The 20,939-nt window shown below is 43.3% G+C and overlaps 1 protein-coding gene across 1 annotated transcript in view; it reads left to right on the forward strand.

Moving 5' to 3' along the window:
• The window catches only part of AK9 (adenylate kinase 9), a 153,211-nt gene that overhangs the window by 44,938 nt on the left and 87,334 nt on the right, over positions 1 to 20,939 (forward strand). Inside the window, exons 12-15 of the mRNA XM_074989121.1 lie at positions 1,430 to 1,574; positions 9,348 to 9,479; positions 19,486 to 19,560; positions 20,721 to 20,875. Of these exons, the coding sequence (XP_074845222.1) occupies positions 1,430 to 1,574; positions 9,348 to 9,479; positions 19,486 to 19,560; positions 20,721 to 20,875 (507 nt within the window). The remainder of the gene's footprint in view (positions 1 to 1,429; positions 1,575 to 9,347; positions 9,480 to 19,485; positions 19,561 to 20,720; positions 20,876 to 20,939) is intronic.

Below are 20,939 nucleotides of genomic sequence, written 5' to 3' on the forward strand. Positions count from 1 at the left end.
TGTAAATGGAATGTGTGTATGTGACTTGTAGCTTCATAGTTAATGGCTGCTGCTCTTTATTCTGGCTACAGAAGAGCTCTAAGGCTCTCAATATGGCTAAAGAAACCATATTGGTTATACTTATATGACCACCAATCTGGTACATCACTAGTGCCTCCAGCCTCTTTACTATGGCCTCATAAAAATGCAGGTTTTTTGTATTCCTGTCAAAGTCATGGGTCTTGCTTTTCTCACACCGCATCTTAGCCAGTATCTTGGTGTGTTCTTCTGGTCAGGTGGCAGTGTGCCAGGTGTTGGGCAACAAATGAGGCTTATGCATGTTAACAATTTGGCAGTCACCATGCAAAGGAAGGGTTAAATGCCCAGGAGCTATGTGTGAACCAAGAGGTTGCTTCCTGTTCATGGGAATCAAGTGGGAAATCGGAGAGAGAGAATTGTGGGATAGCACTGTCAGACTGAACACAACCCTGGCAACAGACTTCTGCTACATCCTCATTGCAAAGTGGGAGGTCTTGAACACATGCTACTGCAGAACATCGGTTCATACATATACCTGAGTGAGCCAGCCAGCCCATGTTGAAAGGATACTGGCATGTGTTACAGGGCATTGTGTATGAATCACATGGGGAGGTAGGGGGTTGCGCTTAAACACAGTCATAGCTCGAGGTTACTATGCACTGTAGTGTATATTAATACTTTTAGGTAGCCATGTATTTTTAGTAGTATTATATCTTTCCTTATATTAACTGTATACAAGTTGTGACTGTGTGGGTATAGAACAGTAAAGCAGCCCTTACTGGAGGATATAGGGAAACTTGAAACAAAATTTCATCTTAAATGTTAAATATACAAGGCTGGGGTTTGGCAGTTGGTTAAATATCCATAGCTCCCATTGATTTTAACAGTTAGAGGGTTCTTATTGGGCACACAGCACATTGCAGGATTTGGATCACACTTCTCTCCCCCTACATTTCTAAGACTTGAGAGCCATTTATTTAGATTTATGTATTTTTGATGGGTCATTAGTGTACATATTCAAGATGTATGGATTTGTGGGATAATGCAGTAATTATGTGAATTCTAATGATAGGAAAATGACTTATTTTGGAGGTTACAGTTATGATACTCATTTTTTCCTTATAGGAAAGATAGTTGTGAGTTATTTACATGACTGTATGGGGAGTCTGAGTCTTATCTTTTGCATGCAAGAAAAGAAACATTCCTAACAATTTGAAAATTACTCACTGCACAAATGCTAAAACAAATGCCACTTTCACTGAAATCTGTCCATTTTCTCCAAATATACCCTATTGTAACTGACAGTGGAATTTGGGGTATCTGGGTCGGCATCAGCATGCATTTATCTATGTATCAAATTTTAAGATGTTATTATTTAGATTTATTCTTGTTTTTCAAATACTCTCTGCAGGTTCTTGATATGAACAAACTTGTACAATCATCTATGGAACAAGCACGGGAAAAAATTATTGAGCAAGCTCGAATTGTCGCAGTAGAGGATGCTATTACAAAAGTGAAAAATAAGCTGGAAATAGAAAAAATGTTAAAAGAGCAAGGTGAATAAGGAGTTTCCCAGCTTTTTGGGGTCTCTTGTTTGTTTCTGGTTAGTTAAATAAAACACCTACTAGTTGGAAAAATTCTATAACAGCATATATAAATGGTATCATTATAGTATTGTAAAGTTGTTCTCAATAGTAATTGCACACAGCAAGGGATTTCTCTGTGGGTTTGATAGTTTTACCCAGCCATGTCTGCCCTATGGTCATGTTATATTGTATTAAGCTGTGTTCTTTTCTGTGGTTTTATTTCAAAGCCGGAATCTTTTCCAGAAAAGCTGTAACTAGAATATTAAGGACGTCATGGCTATGGCTACACTGCCCCTCCTTTTCAGAAGAGGCATGCAAATGTGGCAGATAGGAAATGCAAATGAGGCACGGATTTAAATACTGTGCTCATCATTTGCATACTGATGCAGGATATCAGTTCTGGAAGAGCTGATTCCGAAAGCCAAAACAGCCGTGTAGACAGGGTTCATTCAAAAGGAAACCCCGCTTTCGAAAGTACCCTTTTTCCTGAATAAAATTAGGAAAAAGGGTGCTTTCGAAAGTAGGGTTTCCTTTCAAAAGAACCCTGTCTACTCAGCTGCTTTGGCTTTCAAAATCAGTGCTTCCAGAATCGATCTCCCACGTGAGTATGCAAATGATGCATGAGATATTTAAATCCAAGCCTCGGTTGCATTTCTGATCAGCAGCATTTGTATGCCCCTTCAGAAAGGAAGGGGCAGTGTAACCACAGCCCATATGTTGAATATTACCTAAAAGCATATATACATTGGAGGTCAAATGGGGAAAATGGTAAAGTGGAACACTGAATATACATATTCTAGAACTGATGTTGGCAATTATGCACCAAAAAGGTTTAAAATATGGTTCTGATTGAGGCTGGTCAAAAATTTTCCCTGGAGTGATTTTTCAATGTAAAATTCATTTTCTGCAAAATCAAAGTTTTAGAGGTGAAATTTTCAGTTTCGCTGGAAATTTTTGATATTCCATCAAAAGGTTGTTGCCATTTCCATGTCTCCTTCAGTCCTCCTCAGCCCACCTAGCATGCTGCATAGATTGTGGGTTACAGGGTCTCTGGCTGGCCATCCGGGGGGCTGCCTTGGAACTGGAGTTTCTTCTTCGAGTGGTCCCCGTGGGTGCTCCACAATAGGTGTCGGGCTCGCCCGGCACTGCAGATCGGAAATCTTCCAGCAGTTTCTCCTGGATCACGCATGCGCCGGCGCGCACCACTCCCTTGCACGCCCCCGGCCACATGCGCGATCCGGTCCCCGCCAGTTCCTTCTCAACCGCCATCGGCTGCAGACGGAATCTGCTCAGGCTAAGGCCGGAGTCAGATTAGATAGTTGTTTTCTACATGTAATTTGTTGGTTTTGGTTACTAAAAAAAAAAAAAAAAACAAAAGAGAGAAAGCAAAGACAAAGAGAATATCAGCAAAAAAAAAAAAAAAGAGAGGAGCAGCGAAGAGAAGAGTGGACATGAAGGCCATTTAGGCCGCCCGCTGCCCCGCAGGCCGGTGATCACTATTTGGGGTGGAAAGGCACGGATTAAGTGCTAAGTACCCTATTAACAGTAAAGGACTCACCACAATGGCCTCTTCAGGTTTTAAAAAGTGTGAGTCATGCCGCAAAGCTATGCCAGCCTCCGATGGGCATAGCGAATGCATTCGCTGCCTGGGGGAATTACACGTTACCTAGAAGTGTTCTCACTGTGCTAAGCTCACAGCCAGGGCCAGGAAGGACACAGAGATGAGGCTTAAAATGCTCTTGTCCGATAAGGCTCTCCAGCTGGACTTGCCGGAGAAGCCTCACCCAAGAGGGCCCTCTGGGTTGCGTAAGAGGAAGGCAGCTTCTCTGACCCCCTCGGTGCAGAAAGGGAGGAAGCTCTCCCCAGCTCGATCCTTGCCGGCGGGTTCAGCGAGCAGGTCGAGCGGCGCACACAGCCCCCAGCCGCATACTCAGGCAAGCGGCAGCGCGGCAGCGCACGTGACAGAGGCTGAGCCTCTGGTTACACAACAGCCGGCACACACAGCGCCCAGAGCATCAGCAAGGCAAGCGCCCGACCTGGCGGCACTGCCGCAGGCGGCACCAACAGTGCAGGGGCAGCAGGCACGGAGCCTGCAGGCGCTGGAGGAAGCTACCCATGCAGCACTGCAGCTGATTGTGCCGAGCGCAGCGCCGACAGCGGGGCCGAGATCCCCGGCACGGGAGGGGGCGGTGCCAACCCCGCAGGGGAGGGGCAAGGCGAAATCAAGAACCCGGCACCGCAGCCCATCTCTGGACAGGGCTGTGCTGCTGTTAGCACCAAGCCCTCCCCCTGTGATACACACGCCGCACCGAAGGCCTGTGTCTCCACCGGCTTATCCAGAACCTCCTTCTCCGTTCCTCCAACCAATGTCACCAAGGCTTGGGCCACCTTCACCATTTCTGGGAGTGGATCCCCTGGAGTACTATCACAAGCCAGTTTCACCTTTGTCTGTGTCGTCGCGGAGGTCTCACTCTCCCAGACATCGGGGGTACACACTCCGTGGGTGGTCCAGGTCTCCACTGGACCCTTGCCCATGCTGCTATGGTCGTCCTCATCATGGTGGACACAGACACCGCAGGCCTACATCCAGGGGCAGGTCCCCACCCGGCCGCTCAATACCCCCGTGGACACTCTCGATCGGGGATGGAAACACAGCTGTCTCAAGGGGAGTTAGTTTTAGAACCCCGAGACTTTCCTTCACAATCCTCCAGGGAGCAAGTGTATCATCGACCACAGGAGCCTGAGGGTTCAAGGGAGGTTTACCCCAGTGGTTCCTCCTCATCCTCCCCAGATGAGGCCATGGCCCCCGGGGATGTCTCCCCCGCGGATGACCTTAAACAATTTCAGGAGCTATTTAAAAGGGTAGCTTTCACGCAAGACATTCAAATGGCAGAGGTGCAGGAGAAACATCACAAACTCCTGAAAAATTTGAGACCCCCGGCTTCATCCAAAATTGCTATTCCGCTGGACGAAGCCATTATGGAGTCAGCTACTACCATATGGCAGACTCCGGCCTCTATCCCGCCTACGAACAAGAGAGCGGATAAGAAGTACTTCATCCCGGCAAAGAGCATGGAGTTCCTCTTTAGTCACCCACAAGCAAATTCTTTGGTGGTCGAATTGTCCCAGCAGAGGTCGAAGGCTTCTCGGTACAAATTGGGGGGATCGGACAAAGATGCTAAGAAGCTAGAGCTGTTTGGCAGGAAGGTATATTCCTCTTCTACCCTGCTATTGAGAATGGCAAATTATGCGGTACACCTAGCAAACCATAATTTTGATAATTACTCCAGACTTACTCCCCTCATGGATTCACTTCCAGAAGACAAAAAGCCGGTGTTAAAGGCGATTGTTCAAGAGGGCTACACAGCATCGCGGACGGGAGCCCAGATTGCCCTGGACGTGGCGGACACGGCGGCACGTTCAACGGCTACAGCAGTGGTCAAGCGTAGAGAATCCTGGCTCCAGACGTCTGGTATCCCTAGGGACCTACAGGCAAAGATCGTGGATCTTCCCTTTGATACACAAAGCTGTTTGCAGACTCAACCGACTCGGTCCTCCACTCCAGTAAGGACTCGAGAGCTACACTTAGAACCTTGGGCATTTATACTCCCCCATACAGAAAAAAAAAAAAATTATCCTCAGCAAAGACGCTACGCTTACCAACCACAGTGTGCTCAATATCAACGGGGCTACAACCAAGGGCGCCAGGGTGCTGGACATCATAGCCATGGGTTACACGATCCCCTTCCAGTCACTCCCACCAACAAAGCCTCCCGCCAGGCCTCACCTCAGGGACGCTGCCCACGAGGCGAGGCTCAAGCAGGAGGTGGACCACCTGCTACTTCCTAACAGAGAAGAAAACAGGAGGCTGGAGGCCCATCTTAGATTTTCGGGGCCTCAACCGTTACTTGCGCAAGCAATGTTTTCGGATGATCACAGTTGCCTCGATACTCACGGCACTGGACAATGGAGACTGGTTTGCAGCCCTCGACTTACAAGATGCTTACTTTCATATAACAATCCACCCAGCACACAGACGCTTCCTCTGCTTCACGGTCAGCAAGGAGCACTTCCAGTACAGGGTTCTTCCGTTCGGCCTCTCCGTGGTCCCCAGAGTCTTTACCAAAACCCTGGCAGTGGTGTCAGCCTACCTGCACAGACAGGGGGTGTTTATTTTCCCATATCTGGACGACTGCCTGCTGAAAGAGACCTCGAAGGCAGAGGTCTCACGCATGATATGCGTCACAGCTGACACATTTTCTTCGCTGGGCCGAGTTATCAACCTCGCAAAGTCAAAGACCGAACCCACACAAGATATAGAGTTCATAGGGGCACGCATACACTCTAGCACAGCTAGGGTGTACCTACCCGACACCCGCTTCCGCGCCATCAGTTCGCTGGTGCAAGTCATCACATACAGCCCCATGGTGCCGGTCTTAACGTGCTTACAGCTGCTGGGCCACATGGCGGCAGCGATGTTTGTGGTACAGAATGCCAGGTTACACATGCAAAGCCTGCAGCATTGGCTGGCAAGCGTTTACAAACCAGCATCCCACACTGTCCACAGGGTGGTGTCGCCCACGACAGAGGTGCGCAGATCCCTGGCGTGGTGGGAAAACCCCAAGAATCTGCTAGTGGGGGTGCCCTTTCACCAACCACGAATTTCTATTTTTCTTACTACCGACGCCTCCCACATAGGATGGGGAGCGCACATTGGCGACAAGGTGACGCAAGAGCTATGGTCCCCTGCGGAACAGACACTGCACATAAACATACTGGAGCTCAGAGCAGTGTTCAACACCTGCAAACATTTTCGAGATTACCTACATGGCAAAATAGTCGGGATCAATACCAACAATACCTCCACTATGTTTTACATCAATCGACAAGGAGGAGCACGATCCCGTGCCCTATGTGCGGAAGCAGTCCAATTCTGGAACTGGTGCATCGCCAACAACATAACGTTGAAAGCCTCGTATTTGCCGGGCGCTCACAACGTGAAAGCAGATCAGCTGAGCAGGCGCTTCGCACTCACGCACGAATGGCAGATCTGCTCCGATCTGCTACAGCGCATTTTTCATACATGGGGGTTTCCCCAGATCGATCTGTTTGCCATCCAGTACAACAAGAAGTGTCCCCCGTACTGCTCCAGGGCAGGAGTGGGGCGGGGATCCCTGGGGGACGCATTCATGATTTCATGGAGGAGCCCCCTACTTTACGCGTTTCCCCCCACAGCGCTTATCCACAAGGTTCTGCAGAAAGCCAGAAGGGAGAGAGCTCGCATGATACTCATACTCCCAACTTGGGATCGGCAGCAATGGATTCCCTTGCTTCTGCGCATGTCGGACCGCCCACCGCTTCCTCTACCGGTGGCACCGGACTTACTCACGCAGGCTCAGGGGTCCATAGTGCACCCGCACCCTCAGGGTCCGCGTCTACAAGCATGGCTAATCCATGGCTCAGCTCCTGAGAGAGCACGTGTACGGAGGGAGTACAACAAGTCCTGGAATGTAGCCGAAGGACCTCCACCAGGAGGACTTACAAGCAGAAATGGCCTCAGTTTACAGCCTGGTGTTCTGCCAAGCAGTTAGCTCCCCTTGACGTTCCTATACCTGTAATACTAGAATACTTATTGGACCTCAAAAGAGGCGGGCTTTCTCTATCCTCGCTAAAGGTCCACCTCGCTGCTATATCAGCCTTTCGGCATACAGAGGAAGGGCCCACTGTATTCGCCCATCCTATCGTTACAAGGTTCTTGAAGGGGCTGGTAAACCTGTACCCTCCTCGAAAACCGCTTCCACCATCGTGGAATTTGGACTTGGTGCTCAGCACGCTATCAGGTCCACCTTTCGAACCATTAGCCACAGTTCCCCTACGTCTCCTTACGATGAAGACAACCTTCCTCCTTGCAATTACGTCAGCCCGCAGGGTGAGTGAGCTCGCAGCAGTGATGCCAATGCCGCCCTGCACAGTATTCTCAAAGGAGGCGGTAACCTTAAGGCTGCACCCAGCCTTTGTTCCAAAAGTTTCTTCGGAGTTCTATATTAACGAACCAATAGTTTTACCCTCGTTTTACCTGAAGCCTCACAGCTCCAGCAAGGAGGCACGCCTGCATCTCCTGGATGTGAGGAGGGCGTTGGCCTTCTACATAGACAGAACTAAGTCCTTCCGGAAAATGGACAGGCTTCTAGTGTCTCTTGCTCCCAGGTCAAAGGAGAAGGTCTCTCTTCACAGAGAATCTCAAAGCACATTGTGCCCTGTATAAAAATGTGCTACGAGCTTCGAAAGACTCCTTTGCTGGCCCCGCCCAGGGCTCACTCCACCAGGGCGGTGGCGGCGTCAACAGCCTTCTTCAAGGGCATCGCGTTAAAAGACATCTGTAGAGTGGCGACCTGGTCGTCCTACGACACCTTCGCCAAGCATTATGCCCTGCATCGGGTATTCAAAAAGGATACCCGTCTGTCGACAGCAGTCCTCTCAGGGGCAAGCTGCACATAAACCGATTACCCACCTCCTTACTTGGGTTACTGCTGGGTAGTCACCTATTGTGGAGCACCCACGGGGACAACTCAAAGAAGAAAGAGAAGTTACTCACCTGTAGTAACGATGGTTCTTCGAGATGTGTCCCCATGGGTGCTCCACCACCCGCCTATCCTCCCTGCTTCGGATCTCTGTCTAGTGTTTTTCAGGAGCATTCGAGGCGGTTGGTCAAGGAACTGGCGGGGACCGGATCGCGCACATGGCCGGAGGCATGCGGGGGAGCGGCGCGCACCGGTGTATGTGCGATCCAGGGGAAACTGCTGGAAGATTTCCAATCTGCGGCACCAGGCGAGCCCGACACCTATTGTGGAGCACCCACGGGGACACATCTCGAAGAACCATCGTTACTACAGGTGAGTAACTTCTCTTTTTTTCTGAAAGATTCTTTTGGAAAAAAAGCTTGTGTAGACACTCTGGGGACCCTTTGTTCAAAAGAACAGTTCTCTTGATGCTGGATTTTTTGATCCCTGGTCCATTCTTTCAAAAAAGAAGGGGCTGTATGGACACTCTCTTTCACAAGAGCAGATTGCTCTTTTGAGCCACTTTTTTGTGTGTGGACATGCTCTTTCGAAAGAAAAGCTTCTGGAAGAGATCTTCTGAAAGATCATCTTTTGAAAGATTACTGTAGTGTGGACGTGGCCAAAGAGAGGTCCTCAGAACAGGGTACAAAGGGCATGCTCTTTTCATCAGATCTCAGTCTCAAGAAAACTGATGAGAGGAAATGATGTCTCTACCTAAGAGGGTTGAGAGAATGATGGAGATGATTGGTGGTATTTCTAACTTCATGGAGAAGATGAGTGGCCAAAACTATTGTGTTTTCCTCTCTTGCTGTTGTTTAAGCTGCTGCTACTACCATTTTTGGCTTCTTGGAGTCTACCAGCATGCTGAGCTGTGTGGAAGAATCCAGCAGATGCATTAGATTTCATGGATATTCTGTGTTCCAAAAAATAAACTTTAAGTTTAACAATATTTATAATCATTGCTATCTGTCAAGTTTATAGAGATATTTATGTCCGGTGTGAGGCACAGTGTTTTTAATATTTTTTCTGTTTTGATTTGGTTTTTAACTTTTTCAGGTATGGTATTTTGCCTCTGTTTTATTCCAAACTAATAGCTATTGAAATTAGGGTCAAAGAAGTAATTTCAAATAAATATGCTTTTGTCTTATTTTATGACTTCTGTAAATGTAATGCTATTTCACAGTTGCACTAGATGCCCAAGAAACTGGTAGCTACAAAGAAACAGATGAATATGAAGAAAGTGAGACCACTAAGCTTGAGGAAGAAACAAGTGTTGAAGATCAGAGTAGAGATGCAAGATCTGACACCAGCAAAGGTAAAGAAATGTTTATCTATTTTGTCTCACAGCTGTTTATGGGCTATTTAAAAAAGAAAATCTATTTCTTTCCCTTTCTACTTTTTTATCTCCATTGACAGAATATTTAAATCTCCTTTGTTGTTCTGTGGAGAAGCTAACATGAAAATAAGTTTTGCTGTTCTGAAAGCAGTAAACTTAGATACTCTTGGTACAAAAGCTACATTGCTCCACATGCAAAAAAATAACTGACTTTGATAGGGGTTAGGCATGCATTTTGAAGAAAAAACTGGTGTTTCTGTATGCTTTTTTTCTATAGCATAAGATTTTTTCATACGTAGCTACAAAAAAAAAAGTATTAAAGACTATGATACATACACCAGCAACACTTCAAATGACTTTATTCTTTTGACTCATATGCAACTCTTATATTTCCAGAAGACACACACTGATTCACCTTTCCTTACTATCTTCACATCTCAACACCCATCTCTTCTCAGACTCCCCTCACATTTAATTCACAGTCTTCACAATTCAGTTTACTTTTCTTTCATAACTGATCTGTTCCTCCATTACACATAATCATTCTCTATGCACACACATTTGCTCTTCCATGTCTTCTCCACATACCCAATTCACACACCAACATAACCCTTCACAACTAACCCAGCTACAATATTTCGCCATTGACTTAATCTAAATTTGTACATTTTTAATGGATTTAGGATATGGAGTATTAGGAAGAGTAAAGTGGGGAATGACTTCAATGTAAGGGATGTGAGCTATGAAGGAACGGATCTTTGAAATGTAAACATGAGTTCTGTAAAAACATTCTCAAATATAATTAACTAATTTACCTATAAAGAGATGAATTAATGTTGGTTTGTTAATAGGTATTATGTTTATATTCACACAGAAAAGACTGACAGTTCTTCAGAACAAGAAGGCGAATCATCAGGTAAAACCAATTAATACACCTAAACCTATGGCTGTGTCTATGCTACAGACTTTTGTCAACAAAACTCATGGAGCGTCCACACTACAAATGTATTCTGTTGAGAAACTGTCAACAGAACACAGCAGTTTTCTCTGGAAAGTTAAGTCGCTCCCATACCAGCCATAATGCCTCAGTCGACAGATTCTGTTGACGAAAAAATAGCGTGAATGCTCTGGGGGGCCCTCTGTTGACAGTTCACTTGGCAGCCCTGTTTGCAGAGCCTCTGCTTGGCTGTTCTGTCCACAGAAGGCTGGGCAGTCTGGCAACTCGCTGTTGACAGAGGGCGTTGACGGGGGGCCTCTATTACATGTGGGTGCCTTCTGTCGACAGAGGTTCTGTAGGGAAATATGTCCTGACAATAACTTCTGTTGACAAAATTCAGTAGTGGAGAACCAGCTTTTAAGTGTCTGAGGTATAATTCAGTTTATAAGTATTGATCCATGCATGTGATTGATATAAACTTTTGGTCCAATTTTGCAATCCTCAGTCTTTGCCTGACACTATTTGCACTTGCTGTAAGAAGTGTAAGCAATTTTATATGAAATCTATGTGATTAAATAGCAGGTGCTTTACCTAATATAATGACTCAAGGCCCATTGTAGCAACTGTCAATTATGTCGATTAAGGACAGTGAAACCAATCAGGCATAAGTAGCATACCTCAGAATTGATTGATATAGTATCATATTAAAATTACGAACAAGTATCAGAGGGGTAGCCGAGTTAGTCTGTATCTTCAAAAACAACAAGAAGTCCTGTTGGCACCTTATAGAATATCTGTTAGTCTATAAGGTGCCACAGGACTTGTTGTTATTAAAATTACTGATGCTGAAAATTAATGTAGTCCAGCTGTAATGCATAAAAACAAGTACAATTTGGGTTTTTCTCGGAGCGATTGCACGTGTCCATTTCTAGTGAGGCAGAATGGCCTCCCACAGACCCAAAGCAGGAGGAACCCTTCACTGAGCCCTGGTGGATGGAGCCAGGTCATGCTCACTATGCCCACTGGAAGTCAATGGCAGGGCAAGAGGTTTAAAAGGTGGGTCTGTGAGCTCAGTTTGGCTGCCACCACTGGGAGGAGCGAAACACCTTCCACCTGCTCCCAAGCTGGGAGAGTGCTTCAGAATTTGGTGGTGCTCAGGACTGAGCACAGCTGACGGAGCCATCTGCCATCAAAGCCATGGAGGAGTTGCCCAGTCTGCCAAAGGCTTTCTACCTGGAAGACCTGGAGGGCTCTCTACGAATCTAGGTATACCCAAGGGAACATAAACATGTGGCCCTGGGACAGACGATCTTAGTCTGACTTCATTATTGTGTTTGCTCCTTGGGTCTGAACCCAGGCCCAAGCTCTCTAGTCTTTGCTGCTCTGCCTTAATTAGAGATGGGATTATCACCCCACCTAATTAAGGGTCTGGGCTTCTAACTGTGTTTGCTGCTTAGCCTGAATGCAGGCCCAAGCTAGAGACTCCTGTCACCCTGCTAATTCCCCAGGGTAGGTGATGCACAGAGACACATGTGAGGTGGAGTGGCTTCCCATGGACCCAGAGAGGGTGGAACTACCTCAGCCAAACCATTATGCTGTTTCATTTTACGCATGTGCGAGGCTGGTGCACAGTTGGAAATTTTTCCCTCAGCAGTACCTGTTGGGACTCTGTTGCCTTGTGTCCCTGAACACTGATATGAAGAGCCTGCAAACCTACTCATTTCCTTCCTACAGCTAGTGATGATGGTGGTGGTTGTTGATGATGAGGTTATGACATTTGAAAGTACCTGCTTTCACTTTGTTAATGCATATAATACCAGTAATGTTGGTTTTTGGTCTTGTATAGGATAACTGTAAATAGTTATAAGTTTAGATTGGTATTTTTAGTGTAGGATTTCCAGTGCCCATTTGGGGACCCAGTTTGATACCAATCAAATGCCTTTTTTTTTTCCAGGCTTAAAGGTCTGTTGTTCATGTAACAGATCTATGCCAGTGAGTGACCTGCATCCCAGCTGACTTAAGTGTCAGCTCATGGAAATGACAAATATCATATTTGTAGAGGTTTCAAACACTCCCTGAAAAAGCTCAGGGGTGCCTGGTTCAAGTACCAGTTTATGGAGTCTATATTTCATCTACTGTCAGAACTTTCCCACTCTGAATGGGTACCAGAAACATCCAACTCAGTCAGAGTACTAGAATTGCTTTGACGGAGTCTACGGGCAGATTGGCATCACTAGTGCTGAAGAAGAAACCAGGTAAATCTGTTAATGACTTAGTACTGGGATCTACCAAGTCCACCACACAGTCTCTGAGATTCATGACCTATCAGTGTCATCTTCTCCTGTTATCTAGGAACCTTACAAAGTACTGCTATTGGAACTACATTTCCAACTCCAGCCCCAGTACAGTTGAGTACGAACCACTTCTTCTTTTGTGGCACCTCTGAATAGGACTTCATCTAGAAGCAAGCCAGAAATTGTATCACCATTATCCCCTTCTTTGGACTCAGAGCTGAACTCTCTGGTACTGATGGGGTCAGTTTCCCCAATATGTGTGTGATGGCCTCCTCATCGGACTCTGAAACTAAATCTCTTGTGCCCCAACCTGAGCATGCTCAGTAGCTCCAGTGGGTTACTTTCTTGCAGTGGTACTAGTCACAGTCTCAGAATTCTAAGAGCAGTGACCTCACACAGCTGAGTCCTATCTTTCAATAGCAGTGGATTTGTTGGACCACTGGTGTCTTCCCTCCACATTAGAGAGCCGCTCTGCTCCCTTCCCAAACTTCTACATCAGCTTGGTGCCAGGAGTATTTGCCATCTTCTCTCTCCTGTTACTAAGCCCAGTACCATACAAATGGAAATGCATGCTCAGTACTTTTCTGTAGAGGGATTGAAGGAGGGATCTCCAAAACACACATAGCTACTTCTTCTTCATCACCTGATGAGGAAGTAGTGAATGAGTCTCTCTCTCCCTCTTCTGGTGATTTCAGTGTTCCTAAGGATTTGTTGAGGAAAGTGGCTGCAGCTTCGGATATCCAAACAGAAGTAGCACAGGAAAGGTCAAACAGTCTTGTGGACGTTTTTGACACTGAAGCACCCTCTTGGATAGCTGTCCTTATTAGTGAGACTATCCTGGAATTTGTCATGATTTCATATCAGACCCCATCTTCTCAGCCTCCAACTGCTGAAAGGGTGGAGAAAAGCTATTATGTCCCCTGGTAGGGATTTGAATATTTTTACAACCAGCCTCCTAAGGCTTCCTTGTGATTGCTGCAGCCAGTGAAAAATTGATGCAAGGACTCTAGGCTTCTTACACCAAAGCGAAAGGAAGCACACAAGTTAACACTTTTTGGCAGGAAACTTTTTATTCCACAGGAAGTTTACAACCTAGGATTATGAACCAGCAAGCTCTGCTCATTTGCTACAGTTTTATCTTGTGGGATAATATCATGAAGTTCAAACACAAAAGGCATGGTGAGATGAAACATAAATTCTCTGAAATCGTGGAGGAGCATAAATTAATTGCCAGGACAACATTACAGAAGAACCTGGATGAAGCAGGCTGCTGCTCAATCTGTGAGTTCCTGACACTATGAAATGTTCACTTTGTCAGCGGTCATCCCACTTCCCTGAGAGGTGCGACAAACAATTCAAGAACTCCCTTTTGAAGTTCTCTCACTGTTTTCCAATAGAACAGAAAAAAAGGCTTTGTAGACTTTATGGTCCCTATTTCTCTATTTGGTTTCTGTATGATTTCATAAAAACATACAGTCATAGAATACTAGAACTGGAAGAAATGTCAAGAGGTCTTCAAGTTCAATGCCCTACCCCGATGGCAGGACCAAGCACCATCTACCATGTTTGTCTTTTTCTTTGTTTTGTTCTGTTGAATAACTTTACAAGATATAAAATCAAGTAAGGTGGTGGGATATTATTGGTGAAAGAATTGTTAGAAGTTGAGATTGGTGAAAAATAATGCTCTGTAGTACTTTAGTTTAAAATGATTGGCTAAGACATAGTAAGCAGGATTCAAGTTTAACTATATAAGATCATATCAGAGCTGCCAATTGATTAATACCCTGCCACCTGTGTTGTGCAGAAACTGGAACCCTGGATGACCTGACCCTGACTGGCTGTCAGGAAAAGTTCATCTGCCTTATGGGGAGTTGTGATCACTGTATATTTAGCATATATATTGTGTTTTGGTAACTGGTAACAAATGGGGTTTAAGGACATTACTGTGTAAGGTTCTTGTACCTGTAAAAGACTCTGCACAACCACAAAAGATTACACCCTGAGCCATAGCAACAGGGTGAAGGTGGCCATGAACCTAGGAACTGGGGAAAGGTAAGCTCCTTTCACTCAGAGCTGTAGGGTGGGGTTGCCTAAATTAACTGGATTACACTTCGAACTCAGGGGACAGTAAAGGTGAGATGCCAATTAGTGTGCGGGGTAACATTCTTACCACAATTTTTAGGACCTGTCCAAAACAGGCAGGAGTTACAATGGGTATACTTCTCCTCCACAGTCCTTTGTGGGTTCCATTTCTTCTAGGCAAACTGGGTTATCTAAACAATTTTGACATTTCAGTTGAGAACAGTTTGCCTCTCCCCGTGGTGCCATCTTTTTCCACACTGGTCTTAGCCAATCACTTATCCTTCTTTCTAAGTGCTTGAATCTTCATCACCATGGATCGGTGAATCTTACATTTAGTAGAATTGGGATATATCTTTCAGTTTATTTCTGTTCCCCACTTCCACTCTCTTTCCTTATCCCTTTTCAGGGACCACTCTCTTGAGAGCATGCTACTTCAGGAAATTAATCTTTCCTCCTTACGGGAGCCATACAGAAGGTTTCTGTGTTGTTCAGAGGGAAGGGATTTTATTCCCTTTACTTCCTAAACCCAAAGGAGAAGTGGCATCTCAGGCTATTGTGGATTTAAGATCATTAAATACTTAAAGAAAACAAAATTCTGGACCATTACTCTAGTATGTATTATCCATTCCTCAGATACAAGGGACTGCTATGCTGCTTGCTACTTAAAGGATGCTTAGTTTCATGTGGCAATTCACCAAGCCACTAAAATTTTCTCAGATTCATGGTCAACAGATTCCACTACCAAGTCTTTAGAACTGCCTTTTGGACTTAACAAGCATCCCTAGCATATTCATGAAATGCATGGCTGTTGTGTTCTTGCAAAGACTGGCAGTCCATATATTTCCTTATGTGAACAACAGGCTAGAAAGAAGCGAGACCAAGTCTGAGGTATCCACCAGAATAGGTATTAGTCAAACCACTTTTGATATGCTGGAACTTCTAAACAATACAGAGAGATCATGTTGCTTGTTCAAAGTTTAGAATTCATTGGGCAGTCCTGAACTATACAGAGACCTAGGTTTTGCTGCTAGAGCCATGATTCTAAACAATGAATTTCATTGCTTTCTATCTAAAGATGCACCCTGTTGCTATAGTTTGCAAGTGCCTCGTACTTCTAAGACACATGACAGCATGCACCTACATGGATAGCTGTAATATTCCCACCAGCCTGTCAACATATACTCATTGGCTGTATCTACACTACCTCCCTACCCAAAATTCTGGGGAGTAAAGGGACTTCAAAGTTGCCCAGGCATTTCGAAGTACCGGTGGGTTAGCTGTGGCTACACGCGAGCCGGCACTTCAAAGTTTAACACTTCAGAGTTGCCGCGGGGGAGAATTAGCTTAATGAAGTCCTGCATATGCAGTGCAGCACTTCATTAATAATTTCCCAACACTCTAATAACCATCTCCCTTCGAAGTAGGGAGGCAGTGTAGACAAGCCCACTGTGGTTCAAGTACCTACTTGGGTCTTGCCTTCCCTGGACTGGTGATAGAACCTATGAATGTTTGTGACTGAATTCCCTTTTCCCTTCCTCAGCAGACTCTTACCTTATTCATAAGATTCATTAGATCTATCTAGGAGAGCTCACTTAGGTCCCATTCAAAACCAGGAGTTTTGGTCTTCCCAGCATTTATGTCTCTATACATGTATTAAGGAACTCCAGACCATCCATCTGGGTTGCAGGTAGTTCTTTCTTCACATCTGGGAGTGGAATTTGCTGGTTCTCTTGGAGATCACCATAGCTGTTGACTATGTAATTAAGCAATGGAATGTGGGGAGGTATCAACGTACAAAGTTTTGCCAAGATGCAATCCTTTGGAATTTCTGCATTGCCAGTTCCTTCAACCTGAAAGTTGCTTACCTTCTGGAGGTTCAAAATACTTTGGCAGGTTTCCTGATTAGGTAATTCATAGGTCATCATAAGAGATCTCTTTGACTGAATGCATCCAAGTCCATTTTCCAGTGATTTTGAACTCGCCAAGTGGACCTGTTTACAAAAAGAAAAAAGTCTATTTTTTTGTTTCCATATTTGTCACAGCATGAATTCACTAATACATGCTTTCCCTGTCCTGGTGCAGACCTTCCATCTGTAGACCTTCCATCCATTCTGCTCCTCCCCAAAGTTTATCCAAAGTCAACACCTTATCCTTAATAGCACATTTATTTTGACTCTGTCAGCACTATCAGTTAGATGTCCGTTGTTGCTTCCAAGAAATGTAGATGTCATATCCCAGGACTACAGCTACCTCCTTAATCCCAGTCTTCACACCTGCTGTCTGACAACCTTGGAACAAATTTAAGAGGATGGTAGAAGTGCTACTAAAGAGCAGGAAACCTACAATTAGGTCTACTTGCCTTACTAAATGGAAAACATTCTGCATCTGATCCATACTAAGAGTCATCTTCCCAGCTGAAGCTCCAGTTTGCCGCATTTTGGACTTTCTATAGGGGTGACAACCTGCTCATCGCTCCATACATTGGCTTCTCACTATGCCATCTCTCATTAATCTGAAGATGACACTAGATTTGCATGAGTGGTGCTGCAAGTCTTATTCAAGTAGGATTCCAAGCCCACTTCCAGTTCAAACTGCATTTGAGTCACATACAGTGCAATGGACACATGCAATAACTTGAAGAAGAAAAAATGGTTACTTACTTCTTCACAATATTTTGCCCATGTCCATTCCATAACCTGCCTTCCTTCCCTTTTCTATTGGAGTCTTCTAGCAGTAACTGATGGAGTTTGGGGACAACATAACACTTTATATCAATATGCAGTGGCATCAGAGACCAGAGGATGCTTGTGCTTCTCAAGCAGGTGCTGCTGAAGGGAAATTCTTCAATAACTGTACAAGTTGCATGCATACCTGCAATAGAATGAACATGTGCAACACATCTTGAAAAACAACAGTTATGGAATAGTAGGTAACCGTTTTTTCCCTAAGTATCCTAAAGGGCTTTTGTCAGTTGCTTGTAACTTACCCAAACTTTAATTATTTGATTTTATTATTTTTTGGATCTGATTTATGACTGTACTATACTTTTGAAAAACATTATTTAATTCAAAGCACAAGTAGATATTGAATAAGGAAATGCTCTCTAACACATTTTATATAAAGGTGCACAAGATGCACCATGAATCCAAACCAACTTCCACTGAAGTTCTAGAACAACTCTCATTGGTTTCAGCAGTCATGGAATGGAACTTCCTTGCGTTAGAAACCTTAGCTTTTTAGATTTCTAGATCATGTGTGACTTGTTTCTCAACCCTAATATTTTGTTAATTTATTTTTTCATTTGCTATAATGCACAGGCATGAAATTATTTCCTAGTATAACTTTAATATTTTAGTGGAATTTGACCGATCATGAAATTGGCCTATGATTTTTCCTGCATCCCTTAAAGATATTACAATATGACGAAATATTCAGTTAAGTACGTTAAATGGGAACTTTTGATAGACTGTTGGTAGAATGTTTATACATAATCTCTCTGTTAAAAACATTTTTCAAGTTATTCCACTTATCCAGACTGTTCACAATCTGTCTACCCTACAAAAATAACATCGAAGCTGCTTACTTTGAAGTACAACTTTGAAGTAACAGACTTTGAAGTTGAGCATCTACACACACCCTACTTCGAAGTTGCACTTCAAAGACACTACTCCTTCCCAGGAATGGAGTAAGGACTTTGCAGTTGGGCTCCCTTGAAGTAAGGGAAAACATGTGTAGACTCTCTGATGGCTACTTTGAAATAGTGCCTAACTTTGAAAATAACTTCGAAGTTAGTTCCTAGTGTAGATGCACCCAATGTGTAATCAGAGTCCTTCAGATTCAACGCCCACATAATTTTCTACAGAATTAGTCTCTAACTGCAGAGTTGTGCTACAGAATCTGAGCTTTCCTTTAGAAATGATATTTTTAGATAGATGGTTCTAAGCCTGAAAATGGGAGCCATATGTAAACAGATGCAGTGGTGTCTTCCCTCATTTTCAGCCAGCTTGAAAAAATAGGTATGAGTGATGTAAACTCTCTCACACATTTTGTTGTTAACTTTTAAATCTAAAGATGACCTATGTCATATTAAAACCTGAAATTGTGGGAACAGTGTAAAAAGCAACCCTGAATTGATTATGAAAATAATAACATACAAGGTACTGTACTATCTGGACTATTCTTTTAAAATACTTTATTCAATAAAAATCTCAAACTTAAAAATGTATCTGAAACTGTTACGCAATTTTCCATAGAATACTATAGTATCTAGAAGCCTTGCAGCACAATTTTGGGTGCATTTTACCAGCGTGCATGCCACTGCATACAAAATATTAAGCAATATTGTTTCTCCATTAGCAATATAATGAAAATGCAATTCTGCCGTTTTACATAATCATTACTTGAGTCTGACAAACACTTCAGTAAATTGTGCAATAGTTGCCAATTATAAAATTGATGCACAATCTGGATTATATTAAAGTATAATTTGAATTATAATATCAAATTCTTGGAGTAGTAGTATTATGACTAGAATATGCTGCTTATTGTAATGTAGAAGTCTCTACAATGAAAATGCAAAATTATCTAAATATGTTATTTCTACTTTTTGCAAAAATATATTTTGCTTTAATCATAATGTTCCTTTAATGTTATGATATTTGACAATTTATAGTGGATGCTAAAGACACCACTGAAGATACTTCCATGTCCAGAACTGATGGAGAAGGAACCACAGAGGAACTAAGTGGTACTAACACTTTCAACTATTATAATAATGTCTGTGGTTTTTTGCAATGTACAAATGTGCCAGAAAGCATGTTCTCTGTACAAAAGAGTTTATAATTTGATGCAGATATCTAGAAAATGTGTAGATCTGTGAGGGACAAAAAATCAACATTGGCAATGAAAAATCTTGATAAAATTAGATTTACAAAAAGAGAATTTTTGGCATTTTTGTTAAATGGCCTGTTCACACAATACATAATGCATTTTTACAAAGTAACTCCAAAGTATATTTTTGTTAATATTTTTTCAGTAAGGCATATGGAAAAGTTAGTAATTTTGAAATTCTCCTAATATAGTTAATCATCTCAGTGTGTGATCTTTATTCGTGTTGTTCAAGAATGATTTAATGCACAGTGCTAGTCAATGTGAGAAATTGACGTACACATCTTCAGGAATATAGAGTTCATAGTTTACAGCAAGGGTAGTCAATAGGTGGACCATGGGCCAAATCTGGAGCATTTAATATTTCTGAACAGGCACTGAAATCTTTTTATTTACTTATTTATTATCATTATTAGTTTATTAGTTTATCTGGAGTCTGAAGCTTGACCATAACTTGATCAAAAATTTGGAGCTTAACAGAAAATAATTTTCTACCCCTAAGGAGATACCACCTTGTGCTTTGTTTTTTGTTATTTCTGGCGTACTGTACTGGGTCAGAGCAGTTTGATGTTTTGACTTGAAACTCCAAAGAAAAGATTTGAAGGTGCTAAAGGAAGTGATAGTGGTGATTCAGTTGGTGTCCTTCTCTCTGAGCCAGTGTTGATCTTATACCCCTTCTGGTGTTAGGGGTCATTGTACTATGAAAGAGGTTATCTTTTGAATGAGGCATAAAATCACATAAAATATATTTGGAGGGAATATTCTTCAATTCATGTTATATGACTTCTTCAAAACTGTTGCATGGTGTTACTATGTTTTTAGATTACTGCTGCAGTCCACCGAAGAAGTGGCTGCATTTTGGTGGTCATTTAAGTGACTCCTGTTTATAGGATATACATACTAATTTGTAAAATCTGTAAAATGTTTTATACGCCTGGTAGATGAAAACACTGTGTAAAATGTAAGATATTAGCTTTCTTTATCATTAATTTGTATTTATTTTCCTTGCAAATACACTAGAATATACATCAGTAAACACATCAGAGTTAGAGGTAACTGCTGATCACCCGGAAGTACAAGCTTTGGTAGAAGAAGCTGCAAAAGTTGCAGCACAATCTCCAACAATGCTACCAGCTGAAATATATGCTGAAGTATTAGAAGAAGCCATTTCGGAGGTAAAAGCACAAGAACCAAAACATTCAAATACTATTTCTGAGAATTCATTGGAATATTTTATGT

Source organism: Carettochelys insculpta, chromosome 3, assembly GCF_033958435.1.
Source record: "Carettochelys insculpta isolate YL-2023 chromosome 3, ASM3395843v1, whole genome shotgun sequence".
In the NCBI taxonomy this organism is placed as follows: Eukaryota; Metazoa; Chordata; order Testudines; family Carettochelyidae; genus Carettochelys; species Carettochelys insculpta.